Source organism: Coffea arabica, chromosome 10c (genome assembly GCF_036785885.1).
Source record: "Coffea arabica cultivar ET-39 chromosome 10c, Coffea Arabica ET-39 HiFi, whole genome shotgun sequence".
Lineage (NCBI taxonomy): Eukaryota > Viridiplantae > Streptophyta > Magnoliopsida > Gentianales > Rubiaceae > Coffea > Coffea arabica.
Genome location: NC_092329.1, coordinates 3,038,687 through 3,059,725, shown reverse-complemented (window position 1 = coordinate 3,059,725; position 21,039 = coordinate 3,038,687). Strand labels below are relative to the sequence as shown.

The 21,039-nt window shown below is 39.5% G+C and overlaps 3 protein-coding genes across 4 annotated transcripts; 1 reads left to right on the top strand and 2 right to left on the bottom strand.

Annotated features, from left to right (window-relative positions):
- Positions 1–153: 153 nt before the first annotated feature.
- LOC113714826 (protein ACCUMULATION AND REPLICATION OF CHLOROPLASTS 6, chloroplastic-like) lies at positions 154–5,020 on the bottom strand. Of its 2 annotated transcripts, XM_027238927.2 has the most exons (6): positions 4,347–5,017; positions 3,816–4,040; positions 2,954–3,214; positions 1,846–2,812; positions 1,253–1,386; positions 154–561 (listed from the first exon to the last, which is right to left on the bottom strand). In XM_027238927.2, the coding sequence occupies exons 1-6, from the start codon at positions 4,914–4,916 to the stop codon at positions 271–273; spliced, it is 2,448 nt and encodes an 815-aa protein (XP_027094728.2). In that variant the 5' UTR covers positions 4,917–5,017; the 3' UTR covers positions 154–270. The 2 variants fall into 2 exon arrangements, with proteins under 2 accessions (XP_027094728.2, XP_071925633.1); XM_072069532.1 differs by lacking the exon at positions 154–561 and having other exon boundaries at positions 1,305–1,386; positions 1,850–2,812; positions 4,347–5,020.
- Positions 5,021–8,300: 3,280 nt separating this feature from the next.
- On the top strand, positions 8,301–12,257 carry LOC113714305 (uncharacterized). The gene has a single exon (XM_027238088.2). It carries the CDS (start codon positions 8,753–8,755, stop codon positions 12,152–12,154), a length of 3,402 nt encoding a protein of 1,133 aa, XP_027093889.1. The 5' UTR covers positions 8,301–8,752; the 3' UTR covers positions 12,155–12,257.
- A 3,061-nt stretch (positions 12,258–15,318) lies between these two features.
- Positions 15,319–20,018, bottom strand: LOC113713453 (probable 1-acylglycerol-3-phosphate O-acyltransferase). The gene is made up of 9 exons (XM_072069659.1): positions 19,598–20,018; positions 18,891–19,127; positions 18,303–18,349; positions 18,071–18,189; positions 17,822–17,982; positions 16,923–17,032; positions 16,748–16,847; positions 15,825–15,948; positions 15,319–15,663 (listed from the first exon to the last, which is right to left on the bottom strand). Exons 1-9 carry the CDS (start codon positions 19,837–19,839, stop codon positions 15,538–15,540), a joined length of 1,266 nt encoding a protein of 421 aa, XP_071925760.1. The 5' UTR covers positions 19,840–20,018; the 3' UTR covers positions 15,319–15,537.
- Positions 20,019–21,039: the final 1,021 nt, after the last annotated feature.

Here is a 21,039-nt window from a genome sequence, read left to right as displayed (position 1 = left end):
CATTGTCTGCCATGCAGTCTGGCAAAGTGCTACAGTCCAACGGCATTTTGTTCACACTGCTCGATTTTGGCAATCTTAGATTCCATTCCGAAACCAGAATTAGCAACATTCGTTCTATGCTTATTACCGAATATTTGTGTTGAGCCAGCAAAAGAATCAACAATAGTGGCAAAACTTTAATACTCAATCCACCAAAAACACAGAACTAATTCAACTCCATGAGTTCAGCAACATTTACATTAAAGAATTCATCACTATACAGATTCCAAATCATGCTTTTAGGACAGCTCCTTCTGTGATTTTCCAGCCTGATTTTGTACATGACATTTCATACCTTGTTGTGTAAATAGAATTATAAGAATCATTGTGTTCTGGATGGACCACATCAGTGAGCTGAGCTGACTCCTCAAGAGTGGCTTCCACAATTGCACGCTGACCATCAACAGAAACTGTTACACTGTCAATGTTAAGGTTCAATAGCATGTGTTGCCAAAACCAACCGTGTTGCGCAATCTCTGCTCCACGGTCTGTCCAAATTTTCAGCATTTGCCCATCCAGAACCTGGAGGCAAGTTAACATTCTTATTTTTAGTCTCAGGAGAATAAAAATAGTGCAGTTGAAACCAGGATCTTCATCCTACAACAAGCCCAGCTATAAAACCCAACCCATAATGAATAAGCAATCGAAGAGATTCTCCAGCTCAATGTTTGTATTTGGACTCTAGCTTGAACTTTTACTAAGGCTATTGACAACAGACCAAACGATCGAGTTAATCACCTGTTGCACCTACCCGTTTACTGCAATGCCTCTCCAGAAAGAGAGCTTAGAAAAATCTAGCAGATAAACTAGTAATACACGATACTTTGATCAGAATAGATATATATATATATATATATATGTTGTTGTGGGTGTGTCATGTGTGTGGGTGTGGGTGTGGGGATGCATGTGTATATGTGTGTGTGTGTGTGAGAGAGAGAGAGAGAACCAGGCATGCGTGGCTGTGTCACAATTTATGCCAAGTTTCTAAATGATATTGAGTGCCACAAATATCCAGGCATTCTGATTGGCTTCATTTCAGACAATGCACGATTAATATATTTCATTGCTACCAGATCCATGTACTTATAAAAATAAAGGTCAGATTAGAACCCCCAAGGGGGAGTGAAATAAAAACGAAACCAAAAGCTAGAAACAGTAGGAGGAAGCCAAGACTTTGACAATCAAATCACAAATTTACTCAGTTGATTCTTACCTCTGACAATTTTTCAAGACAATGATCAGGTCCAAGAGCTTCGGACTTGATATTTTGCCACTTGCGAACTAGATTTTCAGCCAACCTGGCATCCATCCTAGGTATTTTTACGTCCTTTTCATCTACTGATGCCCCTGCAATTTAGGCAACAATCAAGAGAACGAAGAAATAAAAGCCAGAGAGAAGGATGGACTCACATTAGAAACTGATGCATACGCTCTCATTTATTAACTGTAAAACAACTTCAAAATACATCCTGGATATTTACAAATCCAACCGCAAAGAATTCAATATAGAAGGGAAGTAATGGCACCACCCAAAGAAGCGTATAGTCTTTGCATGGATTTGATATACTTTCTCAGTGAAATTGTCCAGCAGTACAGCAAAACAGCTAATGTGGTATATTTCTGTGGCTGTAACCAGCCTTATTACAGGAGTGTTGTCCCAAGAATAATGTTTTGGTGTGTCAATTTCTAATCGCAAACCTTCATGCTTTTTTAATTTGCTCATTAAATTTCATGTACATATATGAAAGAAGATGTCAAGATACAGCAATCAATAATTTCTTGACTGACATAATCTGTAGGTCATACCCACATTGATGACGTCAGATTCAATAGCTGAACCAGCATCTTTGCGCAGAGTTGACATGCCATGTCTACTTGGAATGAACTTCAACCCAAACAGAGCAAGCAAACCAACAGCTACTCCAGCACACATAATCTTCACGATTGTCTCTTTTATTTCCTCAGTTATCTGCTCCTGTTCATGTAGTTCATCATATTCTTGTCTATCAGGTAATACTCCAGTATTGGAGGAATCATCCCAATTGTTAGGTCTTGTAGGCTCCTCACTTTCTCCGGCAACTTCAGAATTTTTTATCTCAAATTCCTCATCAGTTTTCACACTCCTGTCACTTGGACCAAGAGGGAACACCTTCTGCAGTGCTTGAATTGCACTAAACTTTACACTATCAAGCACAGCAGTAGCTTCAGCCCCCAGTTTTGCTATGGCTGCTGCAGCAGCCAATGGTGAACGACCACGTCCCTCCAACCTCTCTAAATACCTCAAGACCGTTGAATCATCATAATAGTCTCCTAGCTTGAATTTTATATGCTGGGTCTCCCTAAACCTGGGAAATACCACCTCCATCAGCCATGTTTCCAACAGCTTACAAAGCCCAGGAAGAACATCATTTTCCTGGTCATCTTTGGAGTGTTCAAGGACAAAGTTAACTATGGATGGATCTCTATAAGGAGAGCTCTCAGAATCCAATCCTAACCACATGCGACATTCATCAATTTCTCCTACAAGAAGTGCACAGAGACCCCTTTCCAATGCAAAGTCTATTTCGCGGGTCTCCCTAACAGTATAGACGGTCATGGAATTTGCAAGAGCGGTAACCTTGGTCTGTTGAAGTTGCTGAAAAAGGTTGTTAGCATCCTGGATCAAATGAGGTTTCTTACCCACAAAAGCCAGAGCAACAAGTGCAAGTGCCACTCCATAGACTTCAAAATTTTCTGGTGCAATATTATTTGGTGTGGCAACAAATAGATCAACCTTACAAAAAATCAAGAAAAAAAATTATTTACAAAGTAAAAGTTAAGTATTACTCCCCAAAAAAAAAACAAAGTAAAATATCACAGCCGGAAAAACTTAGAGCTACATTTTCCTCATAAACAAGAAAATGCAATTGATCACCTGTTCTGCTGCTGTCATATGCAGGAACGCCTCATTCATAAAACCTTCACGAGTAAACCCCCCAGAAATGGCAGCAGCACCTCCTCCTCCAACAGCCCATAAAATATTGCGCACACCTTGTAGACCCTCCGCCTTTTTTGTGCAAAAGTCCTCACCAAGGGGTAAAGCCAGGAGTTCAAGAACATATCGCGGGCTTATTTCTTCCAACGTCTCATCAATCTGTGCTTGCAAATCTTGTGCAAGACTACTTGCTCCTTCTTCCTGGAAGTGTACATTTACAAAAACTTGAATAGACAAGATCAAAAATAATTGAGAATAAGGGATAATTAATACTAATAACTGGTCTGGTTTTCCAAATAAGAAGATTCACATCCAATCTAAAAGTAAGGAAAGTTAAAAACTGAGAAGTAACAACCTGCTAGAAATCAGCTCAAGTCTTCCTAGTATTGAGAGCTAAAATAGTATGAGGGAAAAGCCTAGTGGCAGTTTCACACAATATTGACAATGTCTGGCAGGCGCCATTTCTCTATCTAGCTAAGCACATTTCTTACAGAACCAAAGAAACAAAAATCTAACTAATTGCACAAAGTAAAATGACCCAACAGTGGCAAATAAAGAGCAAAGAACTCTGAATTCCTGCCATACGCATTTACAAACATGAATGGGCACAAATGTGAGCTATTCAAACAGACTATTCACAACTAGTTTAAATCCAAACATATGTAATCAGCAATAGGTTAAGTGCGTGCCACCCCATGAAAATATAAAAAAGTATTTGAAGAATGGTTCTTGCAGTGTGCATTATGCAACTCATAAGGCAAATGCATGCTTAGGCTTCACGATCACACTTTTAAAAGCTTACCTGCAACAACTTCAATGCCCTCTCAAGGAGTTCACAACCTGTAATAAAATCTGGAGGTGAAAGAGCCATAGCATCCCTTGAAAAGTCGACATAAGCAAGTGCCATTGCCAATAAGACATCTTGCTTGAATGACTTCGGCAACCTTTCTTTCAACAAGTTCTCCCCAATTTTAAGTACTACTTCAGTCTCCCCTGCTTCTTGCAACACACTCAATGCTCCCGGAACCTTGCATATCAAATCATTATAACATAAGCTGTAATACAAGAAAATTGGTTTGACAACCCTTATTATTCCAATCCATTTGGACTAAACCGATCAAACAAATAATTAACTTGCCCACCAGGTTATCTACATTCCCAAGTTTAGACAACATTTCTAGCACAAGAGCGCAGCCTAAAAACTCAAGAGAAAGGAGCAATTGGATTACTAGTAATTTGATTAATAACCAGGACAATATGCAAAAAGTAAGATCAATTATGCTGCTTTCGCTAAGACAAATAATAATATAATCTGGATTTTCGGAAAGTTCACCTTATCCCAAGGTACTTGAGTGATAATAGTACCAAATTCATCATCCGCAAGCCCCTGATTATACTCTCTTCGAGAGCTAGCATTTGCTAGGGTTTCACAAGCAGCTTGAAGGATCATCCGTCGGCTGACTAAAGCATCTTGGCTGTAACCATACTGCGGCGGTCTGGAAACCTTAACTTCGTAAGCTCTTCTGATTCCATCGCCGAGGAAATGAGCCTCAGCGCCGAGAATTCTGTAAAAATCAATGGGCATTTCTACGGAGCGCTCGGTCGGGGCCAGTGTAGGTGTAGTAAATGGAGGATCGAGAGTGGCGGTGGCGGAATTGTCGTCGGAATGGTCGGCAGTGACGTTGGTGGAAGGGAGAAATTGGAAGTCGGCGAAAAGTCGTTCGGCCCATTTACTGGTGGCGGAGGAGAAGCTGTTTGGGATGCTGCTGCTGCTAGCGCTGCCGCTGACAGCGTTGAGTTTTGGGAGCTTTCTGGTGATCAGTAGCGGCGGCAGTGGTGGTGGTGGTGGTGATAACAGCGACGGAGTACAGATGCCAATGTTGAGGTGTCTCAAAACTTCCATTTGTTTCGGAGGTTTTAGAGAATTTACAAAATATATCTTCGCTCAGCTAATTGCCAGTTTTTTAGGTGCTAACTTCTTAAAGGGTAAAAGCCTTAAACCCCTCGTGCGGGCTGCTGGCGTTTTGGTCATATTTTATACGAGAGCAGATCCTCTAGCCAATATTTTGTATCCAATTTACTGTCCAATATAAAACTACGTAGTTTCACTTATTATATCTGCTGATGTAGCAACTAAAAATAGGTGGCTGTTTGGTTTGCCTTATACTTCTTTTTATTTTTTCTTTTTTGAATTTCCTTTATTTACACAACTTTGTTACAATTCCCATCTTTTTTAAATATTCTTTTGTATTTGAAATCCTTAATACTTTGTTTTAAAAAGATGAGAATTGTAACAAAGTTGTGTAAACAAAGGAAACCCAAAAAAGAAGAAAGAAAAAGAAGTACAAGGCAGCCAAACAACCACCTATTTTTAGTTGCCATATCAGCAGATATAATAAGTAAAACTACGTAGTTTCACATTGGACAGGAAATTGGACACAAAATATTGGACAGAGGATCTGCTCTCATTTATACTGCCTGTTTTTTCAATTCGCTCAGAAGAGGATCAATCGTAAGGGCGAGCAGCGCTCGCTAATATATAAACCCAAAAAATTTATTTCATAGTTAAAGTAAAATATAATATATAAATAATAAAACTACTTGATTAGGCTCAGCCAATAGCATACAAAGGAGTTCAAACTTTACTTGAAACCTAGAATAAATAGTTCGAATTCGAACTCGATCTCAAAATTGATTGAGTTCAAGTAGAGCATTTAATAAATCCACTTGTGAGCATTCCTAATCAATCAATGGTAGTTCCCCATTTACTCTCTTTAATGACTCCAAAGTTCTTCTATTGTTTCTTTTTTTTTTTGTTAATCCAGATTAATATTATTACTGTCTAGTTATTTAGCACCACTATATGGGAACTTCCCCCTAAACTTACAAATTCAACACTTCATTAAAAACATACAAATTCTATATTTTCTTAAACAAATATTATTCCATCCATTCCACTTTAATAGTTTTGTTTTTCTTTTTTATCCGTTCCAAATTATAGTGTATTTTACAATTGAAGAATATCATTAACTTGTAAGTTCTTTAAAATATCATTATTTAATGTACTTTGTTATCGATAAATATAACCTATTTTATTCATTAATTGCGTGACTTCATATCTTAAGTGGTGCAACTTTTCACAATATTGTTATTGTAATTAATATAAAGATATCGTGATTAGTCATACTTCTAATATCAATTTTATCAAAAAAAAAATGCTTCTAATATTAATGTAAGGGTATTTAAAAAAAATAGTTTTAACGAGACGGAAAGAGTATAAAGTGAATATAAGATTGCAACTCTTCGTTGACCCAATAGAACATCTAACTGGAGCTTTAATGGCTTTGCCCATGTAGACTCTGGGTCTGGGGGACAGGAGGGTGGGTTTGACCGAATTTCACTTTTACGGCTTTACATAATGGGGCTAATTTTATAAAATGGGCCGAATTTCGCCATGCTAACGAGACACGTCATTTGCCTGGAAAGAGTTGTAAAGTGACGAATGAGCGCGATCTCTTTTCTTCACCCAAACACGGCAGGTGAATTTTAGAGTTTCATTGTATTGGGCCTCCTGTCTATGAGAAATCCGGACACTCTGAGTCAGGCTCTTCTCTTCAAACATATATATTTCTGCTGGACTACTTTATCCAAGGGCTTGACATCCTAATCAAACACTCAATCTAACGTGTGAGAGAGTATCATCAAATTCTCTACTGAGCCACAAAAAAATGTCATCTCACAGGCTCCAACAAGATTGCCCTATAATTACTAAGAAAATTTTTTTTTATGCAAAGTCGTGCCAAAAATGATAGCTGCGTACGTTCTGTCGAAATGGTTTTCCCCAAAGCAGTAGTAGCGATCTTTAACGTCCTCTCTGCCTTGAAAGTGCCTAATTTTAATCATAAGAGTCCCCAAATGGCCGTCTTACTTAAAGATAAGAAGGCTCCACATTTTCCTCATAATGGTTAGCAAAGATCGATGAATACAAAGGAAAAAAAAAATCAGAATGCCCAGATATGTACAGACCATAGATGACCAAGTCGAAGGACTAATAATATATTCCTTCCTCTACTTGGTTCAATAATTTGGAGAAATTGCAAGGCACACGCAATTGAGGTCCATACGAAACCACCAGCCTTTGGGTTGGTAGCCACCACCTAGCCATTAAGGCTTGGTGGGGTGAATCCTTGCCTCCCACCAAATGCCACATTTAAAATGGCTTGACTTCAAAAAATCCAGGCAAATACGTAGTACACCCGTTTAGTCCGATGGTGGTTCAGTCTCTTCCGAGTTACTCCTGAACTTTCTTAGGTCCGCTCCTTCCTCCTCGTGTAGGATAGATTAGGTTATATAACAATTATCGTCTCCGAAAAAAAAAAAAAACAATTGAGGTCCATATGCGTCTTAATGCAAGAATGGGATAAGTGATAATATACTATCCAGACAAAAAATGCAGCATCGCTTTCGCTTTCGCAGGCATAAACTCTCGGATGGGCCAGGACATGCATGTTTAAGGATGATGCTTACCGCAACTCCACCAGATTTTATAAATTGACTCAATGCCAAGCTTTGTTTGATACCGCAACAGTGAAATCAAGGCAAGGTAGTTTGGGAAATTGAATGAACCCTCTACACATTTTTTGATGTTGAGCTCTGCGTGTGGAAACGCTCAACACACACAATAGCTGCCCTTAAAAAAAATGGGGCAGCAGTGGTCCGAGAGGAAAAATACTAGTCAGTAATAGGGGAGGGGGGTGGTGGTCCTAAGAAAGGGTCTGTACAGCTTAAAACAGTGACCTACTTGGACTTCCTAAAGATCATTATTGACTTTGAAAGGTGATTGCTACTGCCCATAGTTAATTTAGGGAGCTCTTCTTCCCCAGTCACGTTCACAGTCAATTTACTAATATGTCACTTTTGGCTGAGCTTCTGGGATGTTGAGATTTTATGGAAGAAAATCTAGTGCATGTTCTTCTTTTCGGCTCCTAATTTATATGAACACCTCTGCACCATTCTCGTATGGTAATGTATCTTTTTTTTTTACAGGTTAGTTTATGTCAGTAAAAACCAAATATGTTCTTAAAGAAGTACCAAAAATTTTCAACAGTCAATAATGTCTTAATAAAGGCCAATCAGGCTAAAGGAGTGAACAGTTTGCATGTGCTCATAAGTGACGCTATCCCAACTCTTGTGACATGAAACCACGGAGGGAAGAGTTGAGCCAATGATGAAATCCGCATTAGCCCTGTTGAAAAGGCACCCAAAATGGCCAGAAAAGAAAAAAAAAAAAGGCCATTCCCAGACTCTCCCCTCTACTTTTCGAGGACAGGGAAACAAAACAGAACAGACCCCCTTCCCCGTTCCTCGCAACAGAGAAAAGACAGCAACTCCTTTTTCACAAACAGTAGTCTCCCCATACATGTAAGTTCTACCAAAACCCACCCACCAACAAATCCCCTTTTTGGCAAATCAGGCATTTAACCGCAACATATGGCGTTAGCTCTGCCAATCTCAAACGTACTATTCCCCCAGCCCAGACCACCTCTGCTACAATACGCTCCTCCCCTTTAGCGCCTCCTCCAAAACTTCACCCGTTAAAAAACATGTCCATTCCAACGTCCCAAAACCCCCCCATTTAACCCTTAACCGTTCTCTTCTATTCCCCCGCCCCAACTCAGAAAACAAACAACCCCACCACCAGCGCCACGGCCATTTCTTGATTCTTTCTGCTCCCAACCCATGTCAACAACGGCTACGTTTCTTCACTTGACCGCGGTGGTGGTGCTAATGTGCGCCGCCACCTTATCCTTAACGTGCGCCGATAATGCAACCGAGATTCAAGCGTTGCTCATTTTCAAGCAGAATCTGGATGATCCGCTCGGAGCAATGGACGGTTGGGATCCATCCACGCCCTCAGCGCCCTGTGACTGGCCCGGCATTGCCTGTTTTGAAGGCCATGTTCGTGAACTCCGCCTGCCCCGGTTCCAGCTCAGCGGCCGGCTGACAGACCAGCTTCGTAACTTGCGCCAGCTGCGCAGGTTAAGCCTCCATTCCAACAACCTCAACGGTTCCATCCCACCGGCCCTCTCCCAGTGCGCCTTCCTACGCGCCGTCTACCTCCAGTACAACTCTCTCTCCGGCGCCCTCCCTCCCGCCTTGTCCAAATTAACCAACCTTCAAGTCCTCAATGTCGCCCACAATTTCATCTCCGGACAGGTCTCCGGCGACGTCCCGCCTGGCCTCCGGGTCCTCGACCTCTCCTCAAACTCCTTCTCCGGCAACATCCCGGCAAACTTCTCGGCCTTCACTCAACTCCAACTCATAAACTTGTCATACAACCAATTCTCCGGCGAGATTCCTGCGACGTTGGGCGACCTGTCCAACCTCCAATACCTCTGGCTAGACTCAAACCGCCTTTACGGCACAATCCCATCTGCTATCTCCAACTGCTCTAGCCTTATCCACCTCAGCGCCGGAGATAATAACCTACAGGGACTCGTTCCGGCGACGATTGGTATATTGCCAAGCTTACAAGTAATTTCTCTGCAGCATAATCAGCTTTCTGGGGTGGTCCCAACTTCCATAATTTGCAGCATTTCAAATGTCAGTGCTCATTTAGTTAGGATCATTGACCTGAGTTTTAATGGGTTCACGGGGATTCAGGGCCTAGCTGATAATGCAATATGTTCAAGTATTATGGAAGTTTTAGACCTTCACGGGAATCAGATAAAATATGTGTTTCCAGGGTGGTTAATTAATGTTTCAACCTTGAAGATTTTGGATATTTCCGGGAATTCAATTTCAGGGGTTATACCAAATACAATTGGAAATTTGATAAGTCTCGAGGAGCTTAGGCTGGCGAATAATTCCTTGACTGGTGGGATTCCGGATGGTATTCGACAATGTGGGTCATTAAGAGTGTTGGACTTGGGAGGCAACCGGTTGTCGGGCTTGATTCCGGATTTTCTGGGGGAAATGAGGAGCCTGGAGATGCTATCCCTGGGAGAAAATTATTTTAGCGGGTCAATTCCCGGGAGTTTAGGTGGTCTTAACCGGCTTGAGTCTCTGGATTTGAGTAATAATAATCTTAATGGGACTTTGCCCCAAGAGCTGATAGCGCTTAGCAATTTGAGTAGTTTGAACTTGAGTAGAAATGATTTTTCGGGTGGATTTCCAGGGAATATTGGGGATATGAAGGGGTTGATGGTGTTAAATGTTAGTGGCTGTAGATTTTTGGGGCCCATTCCTGAAAGTGTAGGAAATTTGTTGAGGCTGAGAATTTTGGATTTGAGTAAGCAAAAATTTTCAGGGGAACTGCCTCTTGGGATTTTTGGGTTGCCAAGTTTGCAAGTTGTTGCTGTAGAAGAGAACTTGTTATCAGGAGATGTTCCTGAAGGTTTTAGTAGCTTAACAAGCTTACAGTATCTGAACCTCTCGTCTAATGCATTCTCTGGTGAGATTCCCGATACATATGGGTTCCTCACATCCTTGACTGTATTATCTCTTGCTGAAAATCATGTTAGCGGTTCAATTCCTGCTGAGTTGAGCAATTGTTCAAATCTTGAAGTCTTAGAGCTGCGTGGGAATCGCTTAACGGGTCGAATTCTAAATGATTTCTCGCAGTTATCTCACTTGGAGAAGCTTGATTTGGGTCAGAATAGTCTAAATGGTGCAATTCCACCGAGCATTTCTAACTGTTTCTCATTGAGGATGCTACTATTAGATTCTAATCACGTTTCTGGAAGAATACCACAGTCACTGTCAAATTTATCCAATTTAACAGCGTTGGATCTCTCTTCCAATGATTTAAGTGGAGGCATACCCGAAAGTCTTTCTTCCATTTCTGGTTTGAAGCATTTGAATCTTTCCCATAACAATCTTCAGGGTGAAATCCCTGCATCTCTGGCTTCACGTTTTAATGATTCTTCTATTTTTGCAATGAATGACAATTTATGTGGAATGCCACTGAATGAGTGTAGGAAACCAAAAAGGCGGAGAGTGAAAAGGATCATTCTGTTGATATTTGTGGCTGCCGCAGCAGGTTTGATTTTGTTTTGCTGCTGTGGCGCGTACCTATACGGTCTTATATGGTGGCGTAAGAAGCTGAGAGCTAAAGCAGCTGGAGAGAAGAAAAGAAGTCCGAGTCCGAGAGACGTAGGGGGTCGCGGAAGTGGAGAGAATGGAGGGCCGAAGTTAGTATTGTTCAACAACAAGATCACATATGCAGAGACTTTGGAAGCAACAAGGCAGTTTGATGAGGAGAATGTGTTGAGCAGAGGAAAATATGGCCTGCTATACAAGGCTACTTATGCAGATGGAATGGTGCTTGCCATCCGTCGCCTTCCTGATACATCCATTGATGTAAACGCATTCCGCAAAGAAGCTGAGTCGCTTGGTAAGGTGAAACATCGCAATCTAACAGTTCTTCGAGGGTACTATGCAGGACCTCCTTCGGACATTCGCCTCCTCGTGTACGATTACATGCCCAATGGCAACCTGGCCACCCTCCTCCAGGAGGCTTTGCACCAAGATGGTCATGTCCTCAATTGGCCAATGCGCCACCTGATTGCACTCGGCATTGCTCGCGGGCTGGCGTTCTTGCACTCAGCCTCGGTGGTGCATGGAGATATAAAGCCACAAAATATCTTGTTTGACGCTGACTTTGAGGCCCATCTCTCTGATTTTGGCTTAGATAAACTAACGATAGCAACACCAGCCGAAGCATCGACGTCTTCAACCCCCGTTGGAACTCTTGGCTACGTGGCGCCAGAAGTCACATTGACTGGTCTGCCGACAAAGGAAGCTGATGTATATAGTTACGGAATAGGCTTACTAGAGATACTAACAGGAAAAAAGCCAGTGATGTTCAATCACGATGAGGACATCGTCAAGTGGGTCAAGCGGCAACTACAAACTGGTCAAATTTCAGAATTGCTTGAACCGGGATTGCTTGAGCTGGATCCAGAATCTGCAGAGTGGGAAGAGTTCTTGTTGGGAGTAAAAGTGGGTTTGCTATGCACAATGCCAGACCCTCTTGAAAGACCATCTATGACTGACGTTGTTTTCATGCTAGAAGGCTGCCGGGTTGGCCCTGACATGCCTTCCTCGGCTGATCCCACGACCATTCCTTCCCCCATCTGAGTTTGTAGGGAGAAAAAAAATAAAAATAATTAATTGACATTCATCACTTAACGGATTGCCATTGCCAAGCAGAAATCATTCTTGTGCAATTTTCCCCCCCAAATCATTCTTTGATATTTGTTTTTTTATTTCTAGTATTCTCTCACTAATTTCTTCCTCCGGATTTTAATGCTTTGAGGCCCTTGACCTTGATAGTGCGGTAGCTACTACTAGGTAGTGGAGTGGAATAATTTTCCGGGAACTCGGAGGGGACCCCATATCAGATTCCCGCCAAAAGTGTGAGTTGTTCAATGGGGAATGCCACGTGGTCTATTATATACCCACTACTACAGTCACTAGTTTCCAAAGGGGTCAGGGAAAGTAGCCGTTAGGCATATGAGCCAGAAGAGAGCCTGAAACGGACTTTAATTATTGGGAAAGGGCAAGTCAGTGACGCAGGATCCGTGAATGTCCTCTTAGATACTAGTACATCCGAGTATAAATTTGTTTGTCTGCTTCTGTTCTACTATGTAAGATAAACTACTGCTACTACTACTGCTACTGTAAGAGGATAGTGGTAGTCAGTCATTCACATGAAGTTCGGGTCGGCCCTTATAGATATTCGCTTCACGCAGTTTGTAGCTGTTATAGAAGTGGGTTGACACTTGACAGGGCATGTATGACTATGGACCCCCGCCCTTGCCATGCCATATTGCCATTTGCCTTGTGATTTTATTGCTTCACGAAATCTTTTAAGGTGGTCCGTCTTGGAGAAACCCCCAGTCCCTTTGGGTCTCCATTACTCCTATTTAGGATTAATCTTTGGGATAATTTCTCCCAAAGATGACAATTTCATTGATCTTTCCTCACAGAATTTGGGGCCCAGTTACTTACGTCACATGGTGCAAAATTTTGTTATACCCTATACATTATGTGTCATTAGAAGACTAAAATCTGATAAATGAGTCGTTAGGGCACATCCATTAATATGGTGCTACGTGAAACTATGATTAAACAATAATGATTTTGCAATTCTCGCTCTCTGCCTGAATTGCTTTAAGGTTGACGATGCTTTGGATAGTCTTAGATTGCATTACTATTTGCTTAGAGTAGAGCTACTGATATGGTTATAAAATCTGAACTTGTGATATTTCTCTTGGAATGCAGAATCCGGTTTGCACCTTCTTACTAGTTAGGTTTCATAGATGATTATTCCAGTTCTTAACTTGCATGTGTCATTTAATGGATCTATGATGTTGCAACTTGAACATATGACAAATAACTTAATTAGTTTATGCATTTCTCGTGAACCCATTTAAATCACTTTTTTCACCCTAATTTCTGCAAGAAATCACTCTTTTTCGCCTTAAATGCTGATGCTTAAAATGAAAATGTCTTCCTTCTTCATGCTGATTCATGTCTTTGTATACTATTGCAAAGGTATTCAATTTTAACCATTGCAAAAGAAAGCAACAGCCGTTGCTACAGTTTTGAGCAAAAATGGTTTGATGCTCCTTCTGACTCTTTTTTCCTTATTTTACTAATATCCCTTCACTTTTTCTAATTTATTTCTAGCTTTTATTAGTTTCCATTATTTCACTAAATACAACTTGTACCCCTACAAGAGGCGCATTTGTGGGAACAAAACTCCTTCTCGCTCTTGAAAACACTTTTTTATGTTCACTTTTCCTAACATGGGCTGATTTTGTTATCAAATGCTAAATCTCAAGGGAGATTAGTGTAATTCTGAAAACCTCAGGGGAGGTCAGTGATATTGCCAAAAATCTTATGGGAGGTTTCTAAAATTATCCCTTAATCTTTTCTACAATAGGGAGAATTTTTTTGTGCTAGTAAATCTACATGCATGTCACATGTCAAAAGAAAAAAAAAGGAGTTTCAAATTTAAAATAGAGAGAGAGAGAGAGAGGCTACTGTAAATATTATTCTCTATTTCATTCGCAGTCAAATTAATGAATGTACAGTTTTAGGAGTGAAGACAAAGTGACTTTTACTGTCAGTAGATTTGAATTCCAGATTCTAAGCTAATGAATGTACAGATTTTACTCTTCCAACCACCGGTTTAGAATGGATACTAATTAACCAAGCTCAGCGCCTTACGCTCCCTCACTTCTAGTTTATGATAGAATAAGTTATATAATTATTATCATTTTCAAAAAAAAAAGAAGAAGAATGGATACTAATTGATGTTGGCACTACAATAACATAGACAAAAATACAATGCCCATAGATCTTATTTCATTGCCCATATTTGCTTTTTACCCAATCTCAATACAATGTCAAATTAATGGGCGATAGAGTGAGATTAATGGAGGGTATATATACATATATTGTCTATCTTGTGTCAAAGGAAAAGTGTTACCATTGACAATTTGAGAGGTGGAATTTTCACCACCCTAGTCAAAAAAATATACTGAAATAAGTAGGGTTATCAATAGAGTAAATTGGACTTTGACAAATTCAAATTTGACACACAAAAATAAACAAAACTTTTGAGTTTTTAAGCTTTTGCATTCGAGTCCAGATTAGAAGGCCCAAATTTGATTCACATTTTCATACGAGTTTTGGAATCAAATTGGGTTCAATCCAAACTCATAATTAAACACATAATTTTGTATAATATATGTTTAACATTTATGAATTATTATAAATTTATAATTTTTATTGTAAATTATTATAAGTTTATAACTGGTCCAACCTCAACTCACATTTAATTTGAATCTAGCATTCATATTCAAAATCCGAGCTAGCCCGACCCTATTGATGGGTCGAATTTGAGTTAACCCGACCCTATTGATAATAATCCTAGAAAGGGGAGAAGAAAAAGATTTCTGTGAGTGGCACCGTGACTGGTTCCGAATACAATCACCATCGCCGCAAGTTCGACTTTGACAATATATAAGCTTGAAAGCTTATAGGTCTATAACTGGTTGACCAAGTGGTGACTTGAAGCATGGAGCGGAACCATCGGTCCTCTCATCCAATCGGAGTCTTGCGAGCTTCTGACGAAAGGAAACGGAAGGTCACTTCTCAGTTACTTCAGTTGGGTTGACATTGAGTTTGTCCCAGCGGGAAAAATAAGACGGTCATTGAGAGATTGCCCAAACCATGATATGGAAATAGAAGTTTGAGAAGGCAAATTAAGATAATGACACCAACAAGCCCAATGAACGAATTTAAAATCATACATTTTATTTTCTTTCGTCCTATGTCAGAATTTTACAAAGATCTCGGCGCATTTAAAATAATGCATAGAGCCCAAGACCAAACAAATACATTTAAAGGCTTGAATTAATGATACAATAAGTGGCAGCCTGCGCTCAAAAGAATGATGCTCTTTAGTACACTAAGAATTACATTTAGTAATACAACATTGAATTCTTCATCTAAGCAGTTGTCAGGCCCTCAGGGAGGGACTCACTGTCAGGATCAGGGGACAAAAACCTCCTGCAAGCATACAGAACCGCTGAATGGAAACCATCCGGAGCGTCTATAAATACAAAATGGCCAGCCTGTAGTCACAAAAAGACCACCTTTACCATCATTTTTAATCAGAATATAAATTATTAAATTATGTGTCTAATCAAGCGATAAAAGTTAAAGAAAGCAAAAAAAATGAAAGTAACTACTTTGCTTGTTCCCCTCATATCGCACATAAAGGAGAGATACAGACCTGAGGGACCCTTGTGATTTCGCATGGAACCCTCATATGCTGGCGAGCTTCTTGCGCCGCTTGATAATTCATCCAATCCTGGAAACCATAAATAAAGGAAGTTGGCACCTTCCATTCTGATGCCCTGCACTCAAAAAGATGACAGGATTGTTTACACCTTAACATAGAAACAATACGAAAAATAGACAGTTCTATTCAAGCCAAGCTATTTAGACAAGATTTGAAGAGCAAAATGTTATTGATGAACAGTTTCTCTAGCAAATTGTCATTCTATCTTAGTCGCTCAAATTAATATACTGGATCTAAACTTTGATTCTTTGAAGAATACAGCTACAAGCATTCTACAGCCTGCCTCTTAATCCAGCACTTCAAGAGAATAAAATATTAGGCTCTTTTGCAAGTACTATTGCAACCCGTCCTATGCAGACTTTAAATGAATAAAATTACGAGGGAAAGGGAAAAGTAAAAATGGAACCAAGGAAATAAAAAGCTAATCGCAGTTCTGTTTGAAGATATTGTAATATTGGTTGCAAGTATCTCTCAGAGATATCCAAGACTTGCAAAGTTGGAACTTGGCAGATCAGTTATCACCCACTACATTTCCAAGGAAATCAGATATATGCCTTGTCTTCCACAGAAGCAAATGCTGTTTTAGCTAAGGATCAATGATCCCCATGCCACAAAAAGGCAACAATGCAGTCATATGGTTATTCTGGTCTTTAATTTCCAGTCAAATATGCAACTTTTAATTACCGAACCAATATATTAACTTGTGGAAAGCATTCATAACTGCTGCCCACAAGAAAATTCACATGATTAACTCTTTGAAGATGCTAATAAGAAAATTGCAGTGGAATTCTGTTACAAATATTGGGAAAAAGTAAAGAATGAGAGAGGAGGAGAAAGTATTATAACCCTCTCACCTTTGGACAAGAGGCATCCTAGCAAATGCTCCGAACGAAAATATGTACTTTAAACACAGTTCTCCGCTAGCTTTGGCTGCTAAAGTGTGGTATACATAATCTTCAATCCAGAAATAGTCATTATGAGGAACTTTTCATACTGTGCCACAATGAAAAACATTTGATATTATCCTACCTGTGAGTAATCTGGATTCCTCCTCAGTCAGAACAGATCCCTGTGCGCGAGAACCAAACCGAGCACTTGTATATTTGCGGACCATATCTGGTCCCCAGGGGCCTAAACCTCTACATACAGAATTCCCAACAACAAAAGTGAATTCCAGACTTTTGGTATATTTAATCCATGGTAACTATATTTATCAGTTGATGTAGAACATGAGTACGCCACACTTCAAGCTCAAGTAAAAAAAAGTTCCATCGACTGAGAAAGAAGCAACCACCACAGTTAACCTGCCACTCATGCATAAAGAACCAGTGTATGATCATTTATTAGATGGAAACTACTTTATAAATTGGTTTGCTGCTACAGAACAGCATGCCCTCTGAATTGCTTTCCCAATAAAACAGGCAGCTTATATTACTAAGAAGAGATACTTGTAACATACTTGTATTACTAAGAAGAGATACTTGTAGCATAATCTTTATCCAGTCATGCATGAGAAGACGTCGGAGATGCAATTTCCGCAAGGACATATTGGGTATCACTTAACTGCTAATGCTAAATATAAAACTTAATCTTTCAGGCACTCAAAGAAAGGACCAAGGACTGCAAAAAAAGATAGTAGTTTTACAAAGAGAAGAAAGATTATCTGTACATCTGCTAGAGTCATCATAAACTGCCAGTGTATGGTAGGAATCTAGAAGATAAACCACAATGGGAGGAATATCAAAGTCAATGAGTGACAAGCTCTAAGATGACGCAGTTTTGTCAGGGGCATAAAAAATTGATGTTAGCATATGAAAGAACCTAAAAATGGCTGCCCTCTTTAAGCTAAACAGAAAAAATGAAGATAAAGAGCAGTATCAAACAAATTAAATTAAATTATAGATGCAGAGCAAGAGACCTGTCATCACCTTACAATTTTCTGTGGAGTGAAGTTAGACTCCCACAGATGATTCAAAACGGCTCCTTTCCACGTTGCTCTAAAACGAGTAAGCCATTCACTCTTGTAATCATTTTCTGAAGCAAATCCAGCAGGTCCAACTAAAATCAAGTGCTGAATGTGCTCAGGATGCTTCAAGAGAATGAAGTGAATATCAGGAATTGATAGCAGTCATCTTATACGCCGGTACGAGCAGAGACATAGCATGAGAAGTAATTACCTTGAGAGCATATTTTGCAGCAACATACCCGCCAAATGAATGACCAAGTAAAATAAAATTGCTAAGATTCTTGGCTTTGCGCCATTCCTCTAAGGAATCAATAAACCATGCCTCAGTTTCTGCATTACAAATTCCAGCAAAATTATGCATGATTATCATGATTGACAAGAAATGTCGGTGAAGAAATTTTGGGATTTAGATAAAAGATTGGGCTAATAAATCCACAACAGACCTTCTGTACTTTTGCACGTGAAGTCAGGCCTGCTTGATCCACCCCAACTGCAAAAAAGGAAGACGACATTCATAAAAATAGAGTACCTAATCATAATTTCTACACGTTCTTAACTATGAAAACCATCAACTTTCAGGTTTTGTATATATATTTTGAAAAAAAAGCTGGTAAAATGTTGGTAATTCAATCCATTTTTTAGAAGACGTCTACTAAATCTAAAACTCCTCTAACTTTATCAAAATTCTCAATAATGCCCGTCATCATGTTTAGTCTCAGTGCAATTAATATAAACATTTTAATGTATCCAGTTTTAATTAGTAAAGGTAAGTGTGCATTATTTCTATGTAAAAATATACATAATTTCATACTTAATAGCGAATTTCACTTTGGATCTTGTTCACTACAAAGCATACCATAAAAAGTTCCCGATGCTATTGAAAAATTTTGTTCTCTTCATATCTTTCAATGTACAATCAAAGTATGTCATTTTCCCACATCTCCAACATTGCAAGTGCTTCTAAAAGTATGTAAAGATAACTTGTGTTTCAAGCAGGATTGGATGCCGAAATTTACAGGCCCTAAACTCACCCAAGCTGATCAATAGCAATGACTTTGAAATGAGCTGCAAGAGTATCAAAGTTCCGAAAGAAGAAACCTTGGGAAGCACCGTATCCATGTACCATAACAAGAGTGGGAGAACCCTCTTTGCTGTCGAAAGTTAGTGTATTGATAAATTTTGGGTCATTGCTAACAGAGCGAAACCACCTGACATTAGAACCTGGTGGACCAGATCCTATGTTAACGTGTTCTTGAATATATGGAGTCCTGCCATTCAACCCAAACACAAATTAATGACATTGCATCAGTAACCAAAACTGCCAAACAGTGCACTAATTGAGATGGCCGAAACCAGAGATGCCAAACAATTACCTAGCTTTAGTCGCTAGTTTTCTCCAAGTTAACGCTAAACGGATCCAAATTGAAAATTAAACGATCAGAATCTAATCCTTGATGAACTTTCAAGCTAGAAATGATCAAACAAAAAGACATTTTTCTTTTCCTACTCTTAACATGTAAAATTCGATCAATTGCAAAAGCAATCATAAATTCATAAAATATGTCGGGAGGCTTATATTCATATCGAATCAATAATCCGCCGCATCAATTACACTTGGCATTGAACAGCAAATTAGAAATTCAACGGCAAAATCGGAATACTAAATTGAGAAGGAGATTACATTGAAACTGTCCCAAAAATCCGGAAGTGGGGAAGAAATGGAAGAGAGATAGATTACTTTACAACAGACAGGAGGCGTTTCTCAGCTCTGATGATGTGGTCGGTGGAGGTAGGTATCCAACGAAGAATGGAAGGCCATAGCGATCTCTTCTTGCTAATTGACTCGGCCGTTGTGGCGGCGGTAGAGGTTGCAGTTTGAGAGGTGGTTGCTGCTGCGGCAGCAGGAGAAGCAATTCCCTCCGCCATGCTCGCCAGCGATATCTTCTTTGACCACCTGCTGTTTGGCCTCCTAAGTTTCATGCGATTTTCAAAAGAGCGAGTCCAAGTCCAAATTTCATTTCACTGCTGTTGTTCTCCGAGCATTGTGACTCGTATATATATATATATATATATATATATATATAGCGCGATGGTGCGAAGGATCTAGGTGACTTCCCCCGACGGAACGGACCCTTTTTCCTTTGCTTACTTTCGTCTCTGGTTTTTCCTGCAAGTAATGCTAGCAATTAATAATAAAACACGCAGTCAAAATAAAATAACGACCTGAATGAATCTTCTGAATAGAGGAGAAGAGGCGTTCACATTGTTGGTCCACGTCAGGGATGACGTTGCTGCTTCCCTCCCTCCGATTTTTAATCAAGAATGCATTTACTTTTCTAGTTATTTTCTTATAAAAGAAAATGAAAATTAACGTTTCATTTCGAAAAAAAAAAAAAGAAGAGGAAGCTGATTCCAGCATTTCTGCTGTTTCTTATGTGGAGTATTACTTAACTAAGGATCATCAAAAAGATTTAATTACCTTTATGCCTTTCTCCCAAGAAGAAAATTTATTACTTTTCTCTTTGTTTTTTTTGTTATAGTTTTAGTGCTAAGGACATTTTTTAATCAGGTCAATATAGGGGAAAAAATCCTTAATTTTACTCTAAATACACATGAGCAAACTTAACTTTTGTTTGTTTACATTTATTCAATAAGTTCAGACCGGTTAAGAATGTTAATATACATTCTTATTGGATACAGTTCAGTCCCAGATTAAATTCTCATAGGAATGAGAATAGAGTATTAAAAATAAATATACCAATCAAGTTCAAATAAATAGATGCTCGAATTGGTTGCCGGAGCAAAGGCCAACTCGTAAGAGGAGACAAAGGAGATCATTGGAGCGGATACGGTTGGAAGAGGGGCAGGAACGGTTGCAGGAAACAACCGTTTTTTGACAGTTCACGGACAAGATTTGACCAAAAAAATATTGTACGATCCAGATCTCATCTTGTACTTCATTTTTAACATTGTACTTCATTTTTAACATGTATGGAAACCACAAAATTTTGTTTTAAAATTACACGATATTGTAAATAAATTACACTATATACAAACAAAGTTAAAACGGGTGCAAAATGCACATAGCCTTGGTCCGATACGGTTCGTCTTGAAACAGGTGCACTAGCTCTATTAGGCACCGTTTGGATTGAAGGAAAAGAAGGGAACGGATACCAATAG